Consider the following 24222-nt stretch of genomic DNA (forward strand, 5'->3'; position numbering starts at 1 on the left):
GAATGAAACACTTCGATTCACTTCAATGAACAAAGTTTTTCTTTGGAGTTTTTTCATTTCTTTGAATCTAAATTCTTTTGACAATTGTTTCAACTGTCCTCCAATGAACTTTCACTACATTTTATATAACACACACACATCTTAGATCTTATATAGGCCTATATTATACAGCTGTATTATTAAATATTAATAATTAATTAATTAAAAACTAAGAAAATAATAAATAAATAGTCGAATATTTTATTATAGAATAAATATTATTTTAAAAATGCTTTAAAATACTCGATTTTTGAATGGGTATTATATATTATATTACATTCAAATTTATTTTCCCATAATTTAATTACGTTAAATTTAGTATTTTTAAAATAAAAAGTACGTTTTAGAGCATAAAATATTAATTTTCATTTTTATTTATTTATTAAAAGTATTATAATGTAAATAGTAATACGCAAACAGCAAAATTTTAGCAAGGCTTTTCTCGGTGGCGGGTTATAGCTTGACCAATTTGAATTACAGGGCCTGGCGTACAGTGTTGACTTCAGACATTTTTCTTCGGTTAGAAGTATAAAAAAAAAAAACATTTATATATGAAATACAGTAGCAATTTCGCGATTAAAACGTTTAAAATATGTAACAGTCGGTTATAAGTTAACAGGTAATTATTACTTTAGTGCTCTCAAAGCATAAAAATAAGAGTCCTATTCCTTACCATCATCGTGTAACTAAGCTGTTTTAGGATTCTGGTTCCTCTGGAATGGCCCCTAAGAATTTCACTTCGGTTTTATTATTTCGTAAAGTTCTTGGGGGCCATTTAGCCTTCTGGGAAACCAAGATTCCCTGTTCCTGTCTAGTTATTCCTGACAACCTGGGCAGCTCTCGTTGTGGGTTAAGCTTTGCCCATAATGGGTATAATTTGATCCCAGCCACATATAATTCAACTGTACTAAAACCATAATATTAGACTAATTCTATTCGTGAATAAAAAACTGTTCTGATACATTTAACAGTATAAAATAACAAGTTCGGATGAAAAGAACATGATAACAAGTGATTATTATTTCTATTATCGTGTTCATACAGCTTTTGTGAATACATTTTCATGAATTCCAATGATCCATTTCACCACTATTACCCTACATTAACTAATAATTAAATAAAACATCAAAATTCAAATTTATCTTTTAATAATATGTATGAAATACCTGTATATATAAATTGCTTTTCTAGGTAAGATTAAATTTACCTTTTACTCCTTGTGTTTTAATTATAAGTTGAGAGTATTTGTATTTTTATTAATTAACGGAAGTGTTGTATGATCTTGTGTAATTTTTGTATGTTTTTTCCGGCATCATGGTTTTACCAGGATGCTTAATAATAATAATAATTTATTTAACAGAATTTATCCTTTAATAAATAGAATTTATTAATAAAAAATTAAAATAATTAAAAATAATGGGAATAATCTCGGCTTATCCTGCTGTATTAAAGCCACTTTACCAGGCAACGTGCCCGCTATGAAAATGTTAGTGAAAATGACTCCCTATTATGGCCCACTATTAACGAGAAACTACAGAATTTTATGTGAAATAGTTTCGAGTCGTCACGACTATATTGTCTCGAGTTAGAGATATATAGACACATTCAAATACACGAACATATCTATGATATATCAAAACTAATATAAGATATCCACTTAAACATCAATCCAGGTCAAAAGAGATCTTTCCAGCATTGCACAAGTGCATGTGTGTGGTGCAATATTGTTCCAGTAGTACTTGTTCCACAATCCTTCCGTAGTTGTGCCAACGGTAATCATCAAGCCATTTCGTTCATCATCGTGTTTAGGATGTACAGATATCGGGTGTACATCTGTACATCGGGGACTAAAAAGTTGCTCACTCCAAATTCCACACCTGATATCTCAAGTAAAATGCACTTGGTGTTGCGTATGTTGTGTGCATGGCGTATTACGCTCATTGTAAGTTATACACTTCATTCCGGGAAACAATGCCTCGTCATACTAAAAATTTAACATCATGTTGCATCGCTGAAATCGCTGTTGGCATCTTCTGCATGCGGCACGGCGATTAGCTGTAGATAGCAACAAAATGGATGCGTGTCGCGGCGACATAACATCCTTTTCATTTTATTCTTTCTGCCCTGTGGGCATTAAGAGACCCTTCTTTTAGTAAGCCCAAAATGGCGGGGTAGTGAGGGACGAAGCCAGATATATCCGGACGGACCACCCAAAAAATTTCTGGAGTTATTCGACCCATCTAGATTTGATACCAGGTACATCTTAACGTCTCGGTCAACGCGATGTAATGTTCGGTACTTTGGTAAAGTTTAAATTATTTAATACATCGAGATTAATGTCACGCACTCCGCATTTCAGATAATTTGACGCAACGCTATTGTAATGATGTCATAACTCACACATTCAAGATGGAGGAGGAAGCGATTGATGACGTACTGTACATCTCAAATTGATTGATATTGGTTTAAGAAATTCCTTTTCCGAATTCTGTAGATAGTAGCATAACTAAGATTTTCCTGTGGGATACTCTAGGATCTAAAAAGTACAATCAGAATAAAGAATTCAGTATCCTTGGCTCCTAGCTAGTATATAACTAAGCGATTGAATAACCGAGCAGTCGTTTTATTATTATAACTAGCAGATGAGCCCGGCGTTGCTCAGGCAAGTTTAATTCTTATTATAATGGAGGATTAACTTACTTGAATAAAATGATTATTTTAAATTCGAAAAAAAATTTGTTTGGAACATTATATTTCGAATTTGGAACGAATTCAAATATTCATTCGAATTCGTTTATTTTGGATTTATTGTTTATGAGTTACCCGAAGAGTGGAAATGATTAAAATATTTATTAATTTCCAAAATGTATACCATATGTGCCATTATTTACTTTCCTTCTTTATTATTTACACTTTATACTTACTAAAACTAATTCTATCCTCCTCTTCCCTCGGTGGGTGGAAATTCCAAAAACCCTTCTCAATGTGCATTTCATGGCATACTCTATCAAAACGCAGTCAAAAACGCAAAAAATCGCATCAGTACAAATAGCACAGTAGAAGCTGAGTTTTTTAGGATGCCTTAATTCTCTCCCTCTCCCCTGCGGGGGGAATCTCGAAAAATTCCTTCTCAGTGTACACTCTCGTGATGTACTGTACCCGGTGTACCAAATTTCAACTCCTAACCGTTTGGGCTCTGCGCTTATTATCAACCCATCTCGATTATATTATAAGATAATAAACGAAATAATTGATTGATATTGAATTATTCATTAATAGAATGTAATTTTAGATTTGTTATTTAAGACGATTTTTTTAGTTTAAATTTTATTCCCACAGTCTCTAGGGAAGAATCCTATAAGTACCCCACATTCCGTATATCACTCCTATAAGTACCCCACAGTCCGTAAAAGAAGAGTTAAAACTTGCTCAAATTGTTTTATACAGTAGAAAAGAAATATTTCTCTAAATTTCTTTCATGATAATGGTGCTTAAGGCCTCTTTTTTTATGCCAGTCGCGCATTCGACCAAGCCCAGAGGGCTGCCACGTGATAAGAGGGGCCCAACCGTCCACGAAAAATAGTGCCGAGACGATTACGGAATATTGTAACTTTGTCCTAAGAGCAATAAGATGATCTTTATTTCCATGCCTATCAGGAGTTTGCCAGGTTCGCAAAGGGAACAGCCAATGGTGAGAGTTGAGGTGTAACGTATTCGAAACCGACTGCCCATGAAAAATTCCTGGAATTCTATCCATATTCCATCCCAAGCAGATTGATACCTTCACCATCTCGACCATTCAGCTGTTTACAATTAAGATTACATGTACGGAGCGAGCTGTTGCAATCTCATTGCCTAACAAAACAAATTCAGCAACGAATTGCTCAACTTTCCCGGCATCATTTGGTGGCGCCATCTGTTATATTTTATTATTAAAAACTTTTATAGTTTTAATTATTATAAAACAGCAAAAAGCTTAATTTTGAGGGAAGGGATGAGTTTTATAAAAATAATCCTACTAGAGATACACACGATCCCCTTTATCTCCCCACCCCCCCCGACCTTTCACCACAAAAATTTAATAGCATCAATCCCCTAATAAACAAACCTCTCTGCAAAATTTTAGAAATTTTCGACAAAAAGCACTGGTATTATTAAGCTTCAAAGAGAGTGAACAAAATCGTGCCCCACACACCCATACATACAGAAATTACCCCCAATTTTTTTGCATTTCAACATTTCAAGTTCCCAGGTCCAAAAATGTAAAAATCTTGGGTGATAATTTTTTGACCGCTTGCCATACTTTCCTTCTATTATATATAACAGCCAGGAAAGTACTAGGACAACACTGTCAATCAAAAAGTTTTGTAGTACATGGAAAAATACATACTATTATCTTGCAGTGTTTTTCAACTGCTGATCCCTGAAAAATTTTCACCAATTCACAGAAAAATATTTGAATGTACTGAAGCTGATTACAGGTAACATTTAAATAGTAATCTAGAATTACTGTAGGGATTTTGCTACATAGATTAACTCTAGATAAACACAGTATATAAGCTTAAAAATTAGCGTAATTCATAATTGCATATAATTACTTGATGAGAAAAAAAAGTTGAAAAACACTGTTTTAATGTATTCTGAAATATCAAGTACAATCCCAGAACAGGCTGTCAAATATGACAGTTATATGCTTCACTGCACAACACACAACAGTATCAGTACATCACTCCATAACACAAATGCAATGCAGAAGTGTTGAATATTTAGTCTGGCTTAGGTTAAGTGATATGGTGATTAGGTTAGTGCTATTTTATTTAATGGTGATTGACACGTTTTATTAAACCGAATCATTTACGTATCTGTATTACTGCTAACAAGCAACTGCACATTCAACCACTTCTCCATTACAGTGTATTACACAGTTGATACCCGTTGTGTGTTGTGCAGTGAAGCATCTACGTCTCAAATTTCACAGGCTGTTTCTAGGATTCCATTTAATATATTTTGGAATATGCTAAAAGTTAATAGTATGTATACTTTCATGTGCTGCATCTTTTTAATAGTAAGTGTTGTCTTATTTTCATTATGGGCTAAGATTACGAAAACCTCTGATAGAAGACTGGAGGGGGGAAAATTTGCATCATTGTTTTGCATATGCTAAATATAGTATACATATGCAAAAGCTTTGCATATGTATACTATATTGCCCTAATAATTGTGTGGAGAGACTTGTTACCATCCTATATTTGCTACTTATATTAATAATTAATGTATGATTGGATGTATGTATGTAGTTTATTGCTCACATATTCCTCTCTGTCATCTAATATACTTCTATCAAAAACATTTTTTACTTCAAGATTCTAAAAGTAATATTATAAAATGTTTAGTAAATAGTCTATAACATGCAAAATTAATATAACAAACAAAAAATACCTTGGTTAATCATATCAGTAATTTAACACATGTTATATTTAAAAACAAACAAAACTTTATTTTCAGTGACAGATATGCCTACAAATTATCCACATTTCCAAGTTTTATGCAACTCTAAATTTTAGAGGATATTCTGCATCCACTTAAACTTGTAATTTCACAATTCTTGCTTTCTTCTCTGTCACATCTTTATTGGAGGGACTGCAGTTTTTCTTCTCAGATTTTGTTGGACAACTTCCCCATAAATATACAAAACATCCCACTACTGTACATGGGAAATTCAAGTGAAAAATAAAAATCGGTCAACCTTGGGGAATCCTTCTAAAATATACAATTATGCCTAGAAGGAAAGCCAGGGTGGTCATTACATAAAGATCCCAATTTGGTCCTAAAAGACGAGTAATACTGACAGCTGGTAGCAGTTTTTCCCAGTTATACTAAAAAAATTAATTATTCAATTACTATAAAATATGTTGAAAATGATACAGTAAAACCTGTCGAAAATGGAATGTAGCAGTATTGGGTAGAGTTTTCTGTTTTGGTTATATTTCCATTTCATAAAGAATTATGTTTTTAATAATACAGGGGGGAAGTTCACAAAATGTCACAATTCACAAATTTAAAACGGCCTCTTCTCTGATGTAAATATTTTGTTTTAATGATATCTTGAGAATATCAAAACATGTATTCAATGCAGAGTAAACAAATCCTTAAGAAACCAAACACCCTTTAAATGTATTTTAATTATAATTCATCTGCTGTTATGCTAAAAATTCCACTTTACTCAAATTATGTTATGCAATTGGAACCCAAAACATCTGTTTCTGCACTATACTGCAAGATTTATTTACTATAAAGACTGATTTCCATTTCATATAGGGTCTGTTTTAGATAGGTTTTACTGTATTCAATATTTTGAAAACATCTATTTAACTTATTAATATAAAATTAATAAATAATATCTAATATTAAATTTTAATTTGCATAAACTACTACATAGTAATAAATAAAATGTATTAAATTTACCTAATTTATTCAAATTTCAGCATTTACTTTTAATATTTATTTTTAAAAATTATAATGCAATTTTTTATATTCCATCAATCTTATGTTAATCATATGTTTAACAAGTACAGTAGAGTCCTGCTAGTCTGAACCAATTGGGACCGAGCTCTGTTTGGATTAGAAGATTTTTCGGATTAGCTGAATAATTGAAATAATGCAGAAAAAAAGCAGTAAAACACGTCTGGTTTATATAGATCCGACGCCATAAATGATATCAGCACCCCACCCTTTATTTCATCTGACTTGTACTCACTCAATAGAGGGTGCAAACAGTTAACAAAAACAAGTTTTGTAATTCTAAAATAGCAACCTGCCTTCAGTGTTTACCTTAAAATTATTTTAACTGTAAAAACGTTTTTAATATGCAGTCCAGAATTCCAATCAGTTGACTGATGCTACTGTGTGATTTAGCATGCTTAATTGTGGACGTTGAATGTACTCTTCGCTCTACATTATTTTAGTTTAGTTTAGTCTGCTGCCACAATGGCCACAAAACGAAAACACACAAAATGTACATTGAAAGATAAGCTGGAGGTTTTGAAAAGGTTGTACAAGGGTGAAAGTGCAACGAAATTGGCAGTAGAGTTTGAAATGGACAAGGCTACAATAACTGACTGGAAAAACTGCACAAAGATCAAGCAGTTTTGTGCCTCTATTTCAGAAAATCAGTTGAAAATCAACAAACAGCAAGTTCCTCAATGTTTGACAAACTTGATAAAAGCCTTATTCACATGGTTCACTCAGTAAAAAGAATTGAGAACACCCTTAAGTGGGGCTCTTCTTATAGAAAATTTCCTCTCTGTCTACTGAAACATGTTTGGATTAGTGGTGTTTGGACTAGTGGGACTCTACTGTATGTTAAAATTTAAAATAATAAATTAAATTAGCCAAAAGTATTAAGTTAATTTTGTTTAATTTTTAGTTACCCATGTCAAGTTTTAAAACACAAATACTTGCATTGAGACTGTTATAATTTTATTTTATGAAAAATATAGTCTAAAAATAATTTTAAAAATTATTATTTACCTGGAAAGATATTTTCTAAAGAATATAAAAAATGAATAAAAATTTAATTTTTTTGCAAAATTGTTAATTCAGCTAATTTTGCAATTATAATAAATACAAGGTAGACATACAAAAATTATTGCATGTGTATATCTAAGTTAAATAATATGATTTTTATATAGCATTGATAAAGCATTAGAATATTTGTTATTTTTTCAAAATTTTGTTGCACATTTCCAACTTTACCATTGCTAGTTTACATTATTATTTTGTTCCTAGTGACACAATTAATAAAACAAAATAAAAACATGTACAATTTTGTTATAGTCAAAAAATATCATGTTTATAACATGGAAAAAACCAACAAAGTACTGTAATATAAATATTTGCATGACACCTAATCAATACTTATTGTAAAGTTCCTTTGTATTATTAAGATAAATATTTCTGATATGATAATATCAATCTGAATCATCATTATAAAAAGATACAGAAATGTAGGCAGTTCTTCACTTTAATAAATTAAAATTACAGACTATATTAGTTGTTGTTCTGTCTGACAGACATCAAATGGGTAACTAAAAGTTAAACTAAATTTTGTTAATATTTTAATAATGTTAAATCTTGTTCACAATTTTATATTAATTAATCAGTACATTAATTTTAAATTCATTCTTAATCATTACAATTTCTTGAAAAATTTTATTATAATGAAATATATTAACTTGATGAATTATACACAATTTTCCTGATTTTATATACATATAAAACAAAAATGATCATTTTAAACAAATATTTACCTCTTTAAAATAACTGACACTGTAGAGTATTCCCAATTTTGTTAATGCAAGTGCTACAGGAACTTGTGCATCAGCACTTGTCTCAGCAGCCATGTCATAATATCGTTTTGCAAGATGAATATCCTGCTTATGAATTTAAAATAAGCGAACATAAATGGATATCAAAACATAATTTTTGGTCTCATTTATTTTCTAATATATCTACATATATTAGAAATAAATATAGTAAATATATAAATTAAATAAAAAATAATATAATATTACTATAAGCTAATAATAATAAAACTAATAAAAAAATGATAAAATAATTTATTTGCGGATAAAATTATTTACAGTAGATAATATTTTAATAAAATAGCCCTATATAATTAATTGTATCCCAAAAGCTAATTTTAAAAAATTTCATATCAACTCTATAAAATGAACTTTCATCATGACTCCCAAAATACATAGATTTGGATTAGTATAATCATACCTTTCTGAATGAGTAAATTACAAAATACTATACTTAAATGTAATAATAAACCCTCATGAAATGAGGGTTTATTATTATATTTAAGTATAGTATTTTGTAAAATATGATGGGGAATAAAGGTATTTTCTAAATGGTTTCCTTACCTTGGTAAAGATGTGCCATGTCCAGGAGAAATATCATTGGCGCAGCATATTATCATGAAACTTGTCAACAATTATATGTATTTAGATATCAACATTACATGTGACAATTTTTTTACATTTCTTTCATTTCTAAATTCCATACATTTAGTGAAAATCAGCATGCCAGGAACAGTATGATACAATCGGCATGTGCTTTCTAATTTGAAAGCTATAATGAATAAAGAGCCAATTCTGAGCACAGTTGTACTGAACAATGAAAAGTACCCAATGTTAACAATTTATAAATCAAAGAAGGATAAAAATGTAATTGTCATAAGTTTACTTCATAACTCTGTCTTGTTCTTCTCTCAAAAATCTAAACAAAAAGAGGTAACCAGAAATGATACTTTCTAATAATGAAAACAAAGCTGAGCTTCAGTCAACATGCTCAATCAGATGGCATGATTTTATACATAAAGCACATAAAGCTCATCAAGACAATTGGCCTATAACAGTGTTTTATATCATCCTGGATTTAGCGGCTATCAGTGCACATATATTATACAAGGAGATCAGTCAAAAATGCATTCCCAGGTACAAATATCTTCAAAACCAGATAAAAGCACTGAATTAAGAGTATCTAGAGGAAAAATATGACAAAATGTCATTTTGACACTAAGAATTGCAAGAAAATTACTGATATCCGAGTATGTGATATAACTTAACATTTATATATACATACAAGATTCCTTAACTCTATTTTATAGTAGTCCTATGCATTTTTAAAGCAGCTAGAATGATGGCCAGATGGCTGAGCAGTTAAGGTGGCAGCCTACCACTCTGGGGGATCCAGGATTGAATCCAGATGGGTCGAAAAATCCCCAGGAATTTTTCGGGGTGGCTGACCAGATATGTCAACCCCCATCTCTCACCATCTGGCCACCCCATTGTGGGCCTGACTGAACCCATAATGGGCTTGCTAAATGAGACCCTCTTAGTGCCTACAGGGCAAAAAGTTTTTTTAAAAAAAAACTGGCTAGAATGTCATGTTTTATACAATGTGTTAAATACAAAATAGCAGAGCCAACAAAAGAGAGACAAGTGCCAGAAACATGTATCAACACCTAAACAGCAGAATAAAGATGGATGTAAAGCATGGTGTCTATCAAATGCACTTCATTGTGCAATACAGATAAACATAGAAATTATCAGGCCTATTGGTATCAAATTAAATATGGTGGTTGTTTAGATGTAATCAGTTAGATCAAGAGAGAGTAAAATTATTTTTTTATCCTTAGGCATAGACTAAGCATTCTGAATACAATTATACAAATGAGAGTCAAAAAGTAAGTTGCAATTGGATTGAAATTCAAGTAATACTACTTGAATTTGTTAAAAATAAAAAAATTTTGTCCCTTATAAATACCTTCTCAAAAATAGATGTGAAGCTATCCAAATGCACAAGATTTTAATGAAACTAACAAGGAATATTTAGCACATATACTTAGAAAACTAAATGAAAATAATCTTAAACAGTATGGAAATTATAAAGCTCATTGAAGTAAAATTTTATAAAACATATTTCAAATTTTTTAAAGGATCTGTCATAGTAGAGATCTGTTATAGTTATTTTTAAAAGAATTGTTCTTTTTAATTTAAAAAAATATGATGATAATATTCTTTAAGTAGCAACTTAAAATGTATTATTATTTATTTATAAAAGTAATATATAAGATACTTTATAATAAATGAAAATAACAAACCTGTTTCATTCCCAATCCTTGTTCATGCATATAGCCTAAATTAAACATGGCTTGTGCATTATGCTGTTGCTCAGATGCCATTCGATATTGTGCTGCTGCAGATTCATAATCAATATTTGTACCATAGCCATAATAATGATAATCACCCAATTTCACTCTTGCCACAGAATAACCTAAACAAATATATCAAATGACAGAGATCTCATTATTATTTTTTTTTTCTAAAATTAAATTTTAGAAAAAAATTTAATAAGCCTGAAAATGACAGCATGTTATAGCACAAACAAAACATTTTCTTAACAAACTCTCTATTTATTTATTAATTCTTTAATATTAAAATCATTTAATGTCACTATTTTTTGGAAAAGTTTTTTACACCAGTGCAAAAAAGTCTTTTGAAAAGTTATACAGTATTTCAAAACAAGCAATTTTAATGGCTGATTATTGACTTAATGAAAACAAATATACTACATTTAATTAAATGCTTTTGATTTTACTTAACAATAAAAATAAAAAGCTTAGAAACCTTGTACAGCTGCACGATTCCAATATAATAGAGCTCGAGCAAATGTTTCATTCTTTGGAAACAGATCACTTTCTCCTAAAAAATACAGAAATAAAATACTATATTACTGAATTTATCTACCTATCTTTCTATCTTTCTAAAATATTTTAGAATAAATATAAATTTTTGAATGAAATTGAATAAATGAGTGAAAAATATCTTTGCAATAAAGCAGAAAATTTTATTACAAAGTAATAATAATAATAATAATAATAAGTGTATAACCTCTGTCTAAAATGAAAGCTGCATTACTCTGAGCAACTTCATAACCAAGTTCAGCAAGCAAAGCATACTTCACCAATGCTTCACTAATTCTTCCTTCCTTATAATCCATATAAGCCTGCATGAGTTTAGTTCCCCATCTGCCTCGTTCTGCAACATTCTTAAACAACTGGAAATTTAAAAATAATTTCATATATAAATGAGAAATCTATGTATATATATTCAAGTCTTGAAAGTTCTCTCTGGTTTAAGTTGTCTAAATTTAAAAAAATAATACATTTAATCATATTATTAAAAAAACAATAAATCCTCAAATTAAGAAAGCATAATACAACTTCTATTACAAATTTAATCTATTTAAGATCAACGTTTTATAACTTCAAAGTAACAGTTTCTAAGAATTAATAGAATTTACGGGTAAGTAAATGTTATAAATACTTGTTAAAAAAATATTTCATTTCAAAAGTGATTAAACAGCATGCATAATTAAATAAAATTTTTGCTACATCAGCCCATGCAAGTTTAATCTTCAATGATTGCTCAAAAATTTAGAATTAATTGTTAAATAAAGTAAAATAGACAACAGACATGCACAAATATAGACACAGACAGATACACGAAACTATTATTTGAAGTTACCTCTACAGCAGTTTGACAAGACCGAACAGTTCCAGTGCCTGTTGCATGCATTTGGGCTAAATTATAAAATGCTAATACATGTCCAGATTGAGATGCCATGGTATAATATTTAATTGCCATTTTATAATCTCGTTGAGTTCCTAAGCCACCTGAAAATTTCATTTGAAATTATTGAATTATTCATACAGGTAGTAAAATATATACAGTATCTTTATCAATTATAAAGCAAAACCAATAAATGCTTCCAAACTTTCATATAACAAGTTAAAAAATAACTAATTATATATTAACCAACATTAAAATCTGTTTATTATACTCATTAACTAATCAAATATATTATCATTATAAATGAAGATTAGTCATTCTGTATGTATGCAGAGTATTATGGTACAATTATTTAAAAACAAAGATTTCTTTGTTTTTAACTTTGTAATTATTTAACAAAAAAACTTAAAAGTAAAGATTTCTTCTAATACATAAAGTTTTTAATAACATTTGGATTAAATAAAATTAATAAAAAAATAAAAAAGCAGTGATTCTATTGTAACTGCTTTACTGTGCAGAGATGCATTTATTCAGAAATAACTGATAAATATACTAAACTACTGTATTTTCCCCCTTCTTTTTTAATATCAAATCGTCTTTGCTGTTTATATTTTATTTAGACTTATAAAAGCCACATCTATTTAATTCAAGCTAGACTTATTTTGTCAATGGTTGACGTTATATATCAGACATGGGCAAATGCGGCTCTTTTTGAGTTACATGTGGCTCTTGCTGAAAGTGTTAATTTCTGCTTTTTATTATTATTTTTATAATTTTATTTCCACAGTTTTGTGAAAACATGTTTATTAAAAAAATTCAATATTTATTTTATATTATATTTATATTATATAATAAAATCGCGATACAGAATAAAAAAGTAAAGAACTGCGGCTNTAATAATAATATTAATGTTGCTACACTGGTTTAAACCCATATTGTTGTAATATGTTGTTATTGTTATAATTATAATTTTGAGATTAAAGTGGACTAAAAACAATGTTAAATGCCTATGTCTAGTTATTTTTACCAATATAAATGATTTTTGCCAATAAAAAATAATTTGGTTTAAAATATTTTAAAATATTAAAAAATTATACACTTATATGAGATGGATCTAGAAATTATTTAGAACATTTTTTAACTTTTGTAGAATTAAGAATATTATGTATATGTTACTGTGAAAGACCGAAATTAGAGAATGTCGATATTCTCCGGTGAATGTTGACGTATACAAAATATGTCGGTAAAAGACCGAATATTTGGTTATATTATTCTACATTCAAACAATCGCCGGTGTATGTCGACAAACACAGATAAGCTTTGATGGAGGTCAAGAAATTGCTAATACTCTTGAAGAAAATTTGAGCAGTGGCCATAACAAATACCATATTCCAAAGGAAAATATTGAACAGGAGCTGCAACCCACCACATCTTCATATCAAGCCCTGACTGAACAACATGAAGTTATTTCTATAAAAAGAATGGCCGCAAGAGAGAATATTCTACCAAGCAATGAAAATGTTACGAATCTCAAAAAGAAAATTTCCTTCTGCTCAAATTGGTGACACTGTACAAATACAAGTCCCTGATGTCAACCGTGGCTGTACAGATGCCCGAAATGTGTTGGCAGTTGTTGTTGGAATAGAAGACTTAGACTTTTATAAATTAGCAAACAAAAATGGTACCCTCAAGCAGCTTTATTCCTGTAATCAGTTCATAATTTGTAAAGAAAAGTTACTTTACTTTCCATAGATGATATTTCTTCATGATATTTCTTCACAAGAAATATCACTGAGAGAAACAGCTGCAGTTAATTCAAAAAGTGGAGGGCAAGGCTATACAAGCTGTCATTGCAAAAAGAAGTGTTCCACAAATAAATGCAATTGTAAAAGCAAGGAACTCTTGTGCAATTCAAAGTGCCATAACAGTTTAAGTTGTAGCAATAAATAAGATTGTATAACATTAATCACATAATTTATGTGTAAGTTTATTATTGTATTATTTTTTTTAATGATTTAGAATGTACTGTTTGTTTTAGGTTCAACAGTTTATTTACATGTACTGTTACTTAAGCTTTCTCCTATTTTCACGTATTAAAAAGTTGCATTTTTGTCTTAACGTAATAAAGATATTTTTATTTAACATTCATCATCAGTGCATGCTGAATGTCAACATTTGCCAGTGTAAGTGAGAAATAATGATAATGATATTTAGCAAATATTTCGTACATATATGAAACGACTGTGTGAATGATGACATTCACTGGAGAATGTTGACATTCGCCAGATATCGGTCATTCACAGTAACATATACATAATATTTTTATCATTTTAATGCCAAAACTCGTCATATAAAAATAAAAACATTCAAATAATGGTTATTAAAAAGCATTTAGTTATGTTATTATATTAATTTGAATTCATTGTATTAAATATATATTATATAATGCAATATATTATTAGACAAGAACTACTATAAATACATTGGTTTAGATAAATCATAATTACTAAAAGATTTGAAAATTTTCTAAAATCAAATGTATGCAACAGTTATTAAAAACTTAAAATTTATCTTCAAGCATTTCACTTCACAAAACACCATTACTTTCCTGGCTCTGTCATATATATCAGAGAAAATATGGCAATCAGTCAATATGATCCCCCTAGATTTTTACATTTTTGGACTCTGGACTTTGAAATGTTGAGAAGTGCAAAAANTTATCATATTTACTCATAATAATTAAATGGCACAACAGGCTAATAACTGTTATATCAGAAGTACAACTAGGGGAAAGACTAAGCATGTACCCCAGAATGCCAGGTAAAGAGGGCACCAAGAGAAGAGGCTGTGCAATTATTTGAAAACTAAATTATAATAAGGAATAGTTTTTAGGTGTTAGGTAATGGGCAATGTGAAGAAAGGGTTATAAGAAGAAAGGCAAACTAGCAGTGGTGCAGACTGACTCATCACATATTGTTCATGTCCCAAATTTCCAGAACAAGAGGTGCAAGGATCTTAATTTGCCTCAGATGACAGAGAGCTTAGTTGTGCTCCTTGTTTTGTAAAATATTTTAAAACAAAATTTGTCAAGTCTTTATATGATGTTTTGAATTTCCAAATTAAAAACATTTTAATTTAACAAATATAAGAGTTTTAATAAATAAGTTTTTGAATATTTGTTTTAATTTTAATGTGTCAAATTTTATTTACCTGTCATCTTCATTTGTAAAGCTAAACAACCACCAAATTACATCAAGCTACTTTTCTGTGATCATATTTAATTAATTACTAAATAATTTGTTACTAGAGGGAGGCATTAAGTGCCATCTCTTATTAAGTTTAATAATTATAATTAAATTAATATGTATTAAATACTATTTACATGTGTGTAAATAGTATGTATCAAGTTTATAAAAGGAAACTGTATAACTATAAGAAAGACAAAGTCTTTCTTATAGTTATACAGTAAACTATAAACTTTCCTTTTATAAACTTTGATCAGTTTCCTTTTATAAACTTGATACATAGTAAGTCTAGAAATGCTGTATCGGCCACTGTGAGCTGCAATTTGGCCACTGTGGCTCTATATAATCAATAACTTCTAAAATAATTCTTATTCAATTTCTCTGTTTGATTATCATCAATTCATCCCCTTTTTTATGTATTTAACATATCATCAAAAAATTAATTAATGTATGTATATTTGAATTTGAAATTATTTTCAATATTTAAATTGATTCTTATTTTGTAATTTTAATATGAAATTTTTAATTTTTTGATAACAAAATCATTTCATAAATAAATTAAATTCTTTCAATAATTTGAAAAAAATAAAAATACTTCTAAAAATACCTTTTCTGCAGCCATTGTAAAATATTTTAATGCAGTTTCATTGTTTTGTTTCACTACTGGGCTTCCCTCTAAATACATCTGAAACATTTTTTTAAAATTCAAAATTAAATTCTATTAATTTAAAATCAAATTTATACAAGAAAATTTAAATATTATATTTATTATTTTCATCTTTGAATGTTCTGATAGCAATTGTTCAAAACTAAATCCTATGAAAAATATTAACGCACAACTGAATTATATATTTCTTCTTTTTCTTTCTGAAATTTGTATTTTTTCATTCTGAGAGGATTATATTAAAACCAATTTGTTAAATATTTTACTTTTAAATAGAAATACAATCAACTCACCTTAAAATGAACACCGATAAAGCAAATTTTGCCATTGCTCTGGCAAAACACCATTGTCGCAATGTTAATTTTCATGTGATAAAGCAAAATTCAAACATCTGTTTTAGCAGACCATTCTACAGTACTCAGAAAATAGGGGTTAAACTTTAAGAATGTCCACCTCCTTAAATGGATGTGGTCCCATGCAAATATGTGCTAGTTTGCATTTCAGAGATAAATACAGTAATGATAGGTTAAGCTACCTTGTGCCAAATTTAACTCCTTTTTTACTCTTTTGACATCAAAAATATTTTCTACTTTTCAAACAATCTTCAACAGAAGAACATTATGGATTTCTTTTAGCTTTGTTTTTTTAACCACTCTGATATACTTAAATGGCAAATACCATCTCCATGTTTTGTTTAATTTGAAAATCATCTAGAATATTAATTTATCAAACTTTATTTAGTAAATTAATTCAAAATATTATAGTTTAGATATTTCAATTGTTTAATAATCCTTAACTCCTTAAATTATATGACCTTGATCCTGAAAATCATTAATACAAATTTTCAATAAAGCAACTAGTGTTCTCCTAGTGATTCATATTAATGCAAATTGACTGTATATATATATAAAACNAGTTTAAAAACTTTACAGAAAGTTAGAGATTCTAATTTAGAATCTCTAACTTTCTGTAATTTGACACTTGATGCAGGTCCCTAAAAGAGGCTGAGAACATTCCATTTTGTATTTAATTCAAATACATATTATTTGCTGGAAAATTGTAGGCATGGTATATAGAAAAAACACACTTTAATTGCCTGGACATCTGGCCATCAATAATACTATTACCATAAAGAATATAAAATTAAATAAATAAATTGTCATTCTCAAACTAACAAATTTCGTCTAATTTCTCAATCCTAAAATAAAACAAATTAAAAAACACTCAAGAGCAAAACAACTATAACCAAGCTCAGCTGGGAGAGCTTATTGAAGCACTAGGTATAGTTTAAAAGATGAATACACTAGGAACACGCAATGCTGTTTTTATTTTTGACCCCTAGGCCTAAATTCCATTAGGCGCACTCAGTTACATCAGAAAGCATGGACATTGTCACTTTCGTCTCTCTCTATATCAAAAATGAAGTCACAGACTCCTATTTTTTTACATTTATAAATGAACTTCCATTATTTTTTTTGACTCCTCATTGCAATTAATGAAAAATGATAAATTTTCACCAAAATTGGCCCATTAAATTTTGAGAACAAGCTTAATTCTACAGGTCCATAGAAGATGTGCTAGCGACTGTGGAACATCATGTGACTTTATCATGCAGGATCGCTTTGTTGCACATGCTTGTGCAACAACTTTATATCTTGAAAACAGAGTCATAAACCCCCATTTTTTTAATTACATTTTTGGATTCCTCATTGCAATTAATGGAAAATGGCAAAGTTTTAATCAAAATCAATCATACAGATTTTGAGAATAAACACAATTCTGTAAGTCACATAGAAGAGGCTTCACTAATGCTCCACCTCAACAAGCAATAATTTCTCCATATAATTCCTGCCACAATTAACACATTTGTCCCAACATATGGCCAGCTTGTTTATTTCATCTTCAAAGAATCATGCCTGTTGCATATGTGTTAGTTGTTAGGTACGAGATCAGGACTGTAAATAGATGTAGAATTTTCCAATCCCACCTCTGGATTTTGCTGACAGTTGCACTTGTGGTGTGAGACCATACCCTGTCATGCAGAATGGTGACTTCATCCAATTTCTAATCTGGCCTCTCATGACAAATTGCTGCATGTAGCTGTGATAGAACATCACAATACAAGGCAATGTTGAGGAGAGTGCTGCCTCATGGCAGAAAATCCACAAGTGGACTTTTCCTATCCCAACAAAAAATGTTAGCATGATCTTTCTGTTGAGCGGGAAATGCAGAACTTCTGAGATGGTAATAGTATATACTTCCAGACCATGCTCTGCTGTTTGGTCTCTGGAGTATAGTGTTGATCCTAGGCAGTACTCAGAAAATAGGGGTTAAAGTTTAAGAATGTCCACCTCCTTAAATGGATGTGGTCCCATGCAAATATGTGCTAGTTTGCATTTCAGAGATAAATACAGTAATGATAGGTTAAGCTACCTTGTGCCAAATTTAACTCCTTTTTTACTCTTTTGACATCAAAAATATTTTCTACTTTTCAAACAATCTTCAACAGAAGAACATTATGGATTTCTTTTAGCTTTGTTTTTTTAACCACTCTGATATACTTAAATGGCAAATACCATCTCCATGTTTTGTTTAATTTGAAAATCATCTAGAATATTAATTTATCAAACTTTATTTAGTAAATTAATTCAAAATATTATAGTTTAGATATTTCAATTGTTTAATAATCCTTAACTCCTTAAATTATATGACCTTGATCCTGAAAATCATTAATACAAATTTTCAATAAAGCAACTAGTGTTCTCCTAGTGATTCATATTAATGCAAATTGACTGTATATATATATATATAAAACTTTTTAAGAAAATATTTAAAACTTTTAAATAGAAATATTATATTTCTATTTAAAAGTTTTAAAAGCTTCAAAAGTGATAAAGTTACAATTTTCTGTAGATTAATGGCATGCAATATGATGATTTACTTGAGTTAAATAATAAAATTATTCTTATTTTAATTATATAATTTAATGCAATTTTAGAAAGATATCATTTTTATTAAATTTAAATATTTTTAAAATAGAGAAATAAATTCAAAATACAGTCGACCCCCCTATAACATGGTAGATACATTCCGTTCTTTATGAAATTGATGTTCTAAGAGTCCTTGAATACATGAGCCAATCACAGCCCGGCACGTATGCAGTTTACAGACTACGGTTGTTTGAAAGGTTTTCTTCCATAAAATTAATAGATTCTAGACTAATTCGACTCAACATTTCCAAAATACATATAATTTTTTGGGAATAATCCATATAAACTATGCTATAAACAAAAAATTGTAGGATTACTTACCAAGTGTGCACCATTCGACGATGCCATTGCTTAAGCTTGTTTTCATCATGGACCTTGTCATCGAATGGCGCTCACATGCTTCCTGATAAATTATTTTTTTTGCGAAAAATTTGCTGAACTTTGGTGATATCATTAATATAAATATAATTTTTATGGACGTTAAATAATAAATGGTTTTTAGTAGATCCACTGCTCGTTTAAACTCAACGGTTTGTACAATATCCACTATTGGTCTAGATTCGACCAATTCTGTCGCGACATGAGTCGGCGGTGACATTTTACCGAATTATACGAATTTTTTTAGCGTGTTTGTAAGAATACTGTTGCAATTTTTTCGCCATCATATAGGAATCCGAACTATATGAACCCGTGTTATAGGGGGGTCGACTGTATATAGAAGTCAAAGAAAAACTTCATTAACAAAACTATTCTTAAATAGCAAGTAGTGATGTTTGAATAGTAATTCTTGGTTACTTGTAAAGATCAGAAACAACAAACAAATATTATTTTCCAGAAGGACTGTACCTACTATGTTAATTTATTTTTAATATCCTACTTAAGTACCTATTAATTTAAGAAATTACAAGAGAGAGTCTTTTGTTTTTTACCCTAGATAGTAAGAATGTAGAATAATTTTTCCATAATCATTATAGATTCAACCAAACTCACAATACAGTGTCTAAATAATGAAGGATTGAAACATTTATGCTTTTTGGATTTTATGCTTAATGAATTTCTGAGTTACCAATTGAAAATCCCTAAGACTCCAAACCAAATGCAAAGTGAATTCCTTAGAGATAAAGAAACACATAAGTTCTAACAGCTGAAATATAGATAGTTTAAAAACTTTACAGAAAGTTAGAGATTCTAATTTAGAATCTCTAACTTTCTGTAATTTGACACTTGATGCAGGTCCCTAAAAGAGGCTGAGAACATTCCATTTTGTATTTAATTCAAATACATATTATTTGCTGGAAAATTGTAGGCATGGTATATAGAAAAAACACACTTTAATTGCCTGGACATCTGGCCATCAATAATACTATTACCATAAAGAATATAAAATTAAATAAATAAATTGTCATTCTCAAACTAACAAATTTCGTCTAATTTCTCAATCCTAAAATAAAACAAATTAAAAAACACTCAAGAGCAAAACAACTATAACCAAGCTCAGCTGGGAGAGCTTATTGAAGCACTAGGTATAGTTTAAAAGATGAATACACTAGGAACACGCAATGCTGTTTTTATTTTTGACCCCTAGGCCTAAATTCCATTAGGCGCACTCAGTTACATCAGAAAGCATGGACATTGTCACTTTCGTCTCTCTCTATATCAAAAATGAAGTCACAGACTCCTATTTTTTTACATTTATAAATGAACTTCCATTATTTTTTTTGACTCCTCATTGCAATTAATGAAAAATGATAAATTTTCACCAAAATTGGCCCATTAAATTTTGAGAACAAGCTTAATTCTACAGGTCCATAGAAGATGTGCTAGCGACTGTGGAACATCATGTGACTTTATCATGCAGGATCGCTTTGTTGCACATGCTTGTGCAACAACTTTATATCTTGAAAACAGAGTCATAAACCCCCATTTTTTTAATTACATTTTTGGATTCCTCATTGCAATTAATGGAAAATGGCAAAGTTTTAATCAAAATCAATCATACAGATTTTGAGAATAAACACAATTCTGTAAGTCACATAGAAGAGGCTTCACTAATGCTCCACCTCAACAAGCAATAATTTCTCCATATAATTCCTGCCACAATTAACACATTTGTCCCAACATATGGCCAGCTTGTTTATTTCATCTTCAAAGAATCATGCCTGTTGCATATGTGTTAGTTGTTAGGTACGAGATCAGGACTGTAAATAGATGTAGAATTTTCCAATCCCACCTCTGGATTTTGCTGACAGTTGCACTTGTGGTGTGAGACCATACCCTGTCATGCAGAATGGTGACTTCATCCAATTTCTAATCTGGCCTCTCATGACAAATTGCTGCATGTAGCTGTGATAGAACATCACAATACAAGGCAATGTTGAGGAGAGTGCTGCCTCATGGCAGAAAATCCACAAGTGGACTTTTCCTATCCCAACAAAAAATGTTAGCATGATCTTTCTGTTGAGCGGGAAATGCAGAACTTCTGAGATGGTAATAGTATATACTTCCAGACCATGCTCTGCTGTTTGGTCTCTGGAGTATAGTGTTGATCCTAGGACTCATCACCTGTAACAATGTCATCAAGAAATGCTTGCCCTTCTTCCTGTTAACAGATCAAGTTTTACAAGCATAATGCCAGGCTTTTGTTCATTAGTAAGATGTTTGGGCATCATTGTGATGAAAATCTTCTGATATCCAAGATTATCAAGCAGAACATTGTGTATTGTCTAGTGATTACATAACCGGTAAATTAGGAAAATTATACTCCAGTAAATTTACCGATAATTAATATTTTTACCTGTATTTCAGTTAAAAAACCCTCTTAATTAGCCTGATATTTATTTTTCTAAAATTTTCAAAGGAAATACCAGTGGGAAGCAGATTTCCCTTTTCTCTCACCCCATACCATAGCAATAAAACAGTGCAAGTGGTGATGGGTTATTCCATTTGTAATTTAAGGTTACTAAAAGGAATTTTCTAGTCTGGTTATAACTTGATTCCCTCAAAAAACGAGTCTTATTTTGGGGGTATAATAACCCAGGAAAATTGAACAAATATAAGCCACACAAAACATCCTATAATGTTAACAAAAATACAATTTTGAATGGGATTGTATAGATAATCAAGCACTTATCAGAAAATGAAGACAAATCGTGACCTGCAGATGTCACTGAAATTAGTTCAGACTCAGTTTCTGGTGAGAGGTGTTTATTGCTTACCACACCGTCAACTTCTCGTGTTGACAAAAGAACAAAGTGCACAATAGAAAAATCAAATTTAACAATGAAAAAAAAATTGAACTTATTTATTAAACATAAAACGAGCATAGACACTGATAATAGTAATATAAGTAAATTGAAAAGTGTAAAAGATATATTTAAGAAAGAAATCAATTATTTTACTGGTATAGAGCAAAAAATACAAGGAATGCATCTTAAGAAGGTTTTCAATGCTCTAATGACAGTACGACCAACTAGTATTGATTCAATGAGAGCTTTTTCTAATGCAGCTGCCATTTGTAAAAAAATTAGATCTAGATTAGACAACCAGAGCCTAAATGTATTATGTTTTTTAAGAGCCTAAATGTATTATGTTTTTTAAGAGCCTAAATGTATTATGTTTTTTAAGAACCTACTTTCAAAATAAAAAAAGACATAATTAATAATTAACATTATTTCATATTTCAATGTCTGTTATGTCATAATAATTGCTACTACAGAAATGTTGTTTGTCTAAAATGATAGAAAACTTGAAAATAAATGATTGTTCAATAATTCTGTCAGTAATTCAGTTGCATTTTAAATCATTTGTTAATACGAATTTACAGGTAAATTACAGATAAACCAGTAACTCCAAATATAATTACTGAATTACCAGTAATGTAATACCTGGTAAATTTGCAATCACTAGTATTGTTCCATAAGAAACATCTACTTCATCTGCAATAAACAGAATTGTGACTCACTGATCTTGTTTCACAATGTATCCATGCATGCAATATTTTCTCTGTGTGGATATTTGGCCTCTACCAAAACAAGGTCCCTTCTGCAAACTTTCATGACTCTCCAGAAATAATCTGTACCATCTCCATACACTTATCTCTCCCACAAGAGGCACACTTCATTTTCTAATGAATTTAGAAATTACCTTTTCCTTGAGACCACAAGAAATTAACTATTCTGCACTACTCATAAGAAACTGGAATTCATAATCAACATTCTTTGATTACCCATCTGGAATGCACCATACTGTCAATGATCTGAATGTTCAATTAAAATTTTAGCTAAAAGCCCACATTACATAATGTATACCTCAAAATGCATTATAATGAAATATTATTTGAGAAAAAAACAGCTGCCACTACTTATTGATACTCCCTTATATATTTATTTCAAATTTTCATATTTTAGTAATGGGACGATTAATTGTAATAATTCCCAAAAAATCAGCATATTTTGGGAATCAGAATCGAGCAAATCTTGTCAAAATTTTTCATTCTTAAAACAATTCTGTCACATTTAACAAGAAAATTAATTATTTGTTTCAGTTGAAGATTAAAAACTTTTAAATTATGATATTAACAATTAAGTATTAGTTTATTGAAAGCTTTCACATCAACAAAGCATAGAGCATGTGACACCCCCTACATGAAGTAACATCTGTTGCAGCCAACTTTTCTTTCATATAGTCAAAGTAATGAGAGACTGCACTCTGTCAGTACTAACTGTCTCTATTTTAGGAAAGATAGGCTGTTATTAAAATTATCCGGCCTGTATTGGTTGGCTTGACCAGCAATTTCAAACTGAGACCAATAGTCAACAAAAATTTAAGTGTCAGCAAAATAGTTTAAAATATAAACAAAATTATATTTTAATTGAAAAAAACATCATCAGATTTAACAAAAAGATTTGAACTGTTCAAGAAAACAGTTCAAATCTTCTTGTTAAACCTAATGTAGACCTATGAAAAGAGGTTGAAAACTTTAGTTTAAATAAAGTGTTGCTGAAAGAAGTGTTTAAAGCTAATTCAAGCTAAATTAGTTTCAGCTTATATAGAAATGTTTTTGTCATGATTCACAGGCAATACTGTGAATCATAACAAATGTGATTTGTGCAATTCTAAGTAAAAAGAATTACTCATACTAAATT

At 29.8% G+C, this 24222-nt stretch overlaps 1 protein-coding gene across 1 annotated transcript in view; it reads right to left on the bottom strand.

The window, feature by feature from the left end:
- Positions 1 to 5510: 5510 nt before the first annotated feature.
- LOC111636595 (protein sel-1 homolog 1-like) overlaps positions 5511 to 24222 on the bottom strand; it is a 94406-nt gene continuing 75694 nt past the window's right edge. Inside the window, exons 12-17 of the mRNA XM_023381878.1 lie at positions 12135 to 12283; positions 11499 to 11664; positions 11235 to 11309; positions 10709 to 10881; positions 8349 to 8471; positions 5511 to 5915 (exon numbers count right to left, since the gene is read on the bottom strand). Coding sequence (XP_023237646.1) covers positions 5781 to 5915; positions 8349 to 8471; positions 10709 to 10881; positions 11235 to 11309; positions 11499 to 11664; positions 12135 to 12283 — 821 coding nt within the window. The 3' untranslated portion in view covers positions 5511 to 5780. The remainder of the gene's footprint in view (positions 5916 to 8348; positions 8472 to 10708; positions 10882 to 11234; positions 11310 to 11498; positions 11665 to 12134; positions 12284 to 24222) is intronic.

The sequence above is a fragment of the Centruroides sculpturatus genome, unplaced genomic scaffold, assembly GCF_000671375.1.
Source record: "Centruroides sculpturatus isolate CEXI.00-Female unplaced genomic scaffold, Cexi_2.0 scaffold152, whole genome shotgun sequence".
In the NCBI taxonomy this organism is placed as follows: Eukaryota; Metazoa; Arthropoda; class Arachnida; order Scorpiones; family Buthidae; genus Centruroides; species Centruroides sculpturatus.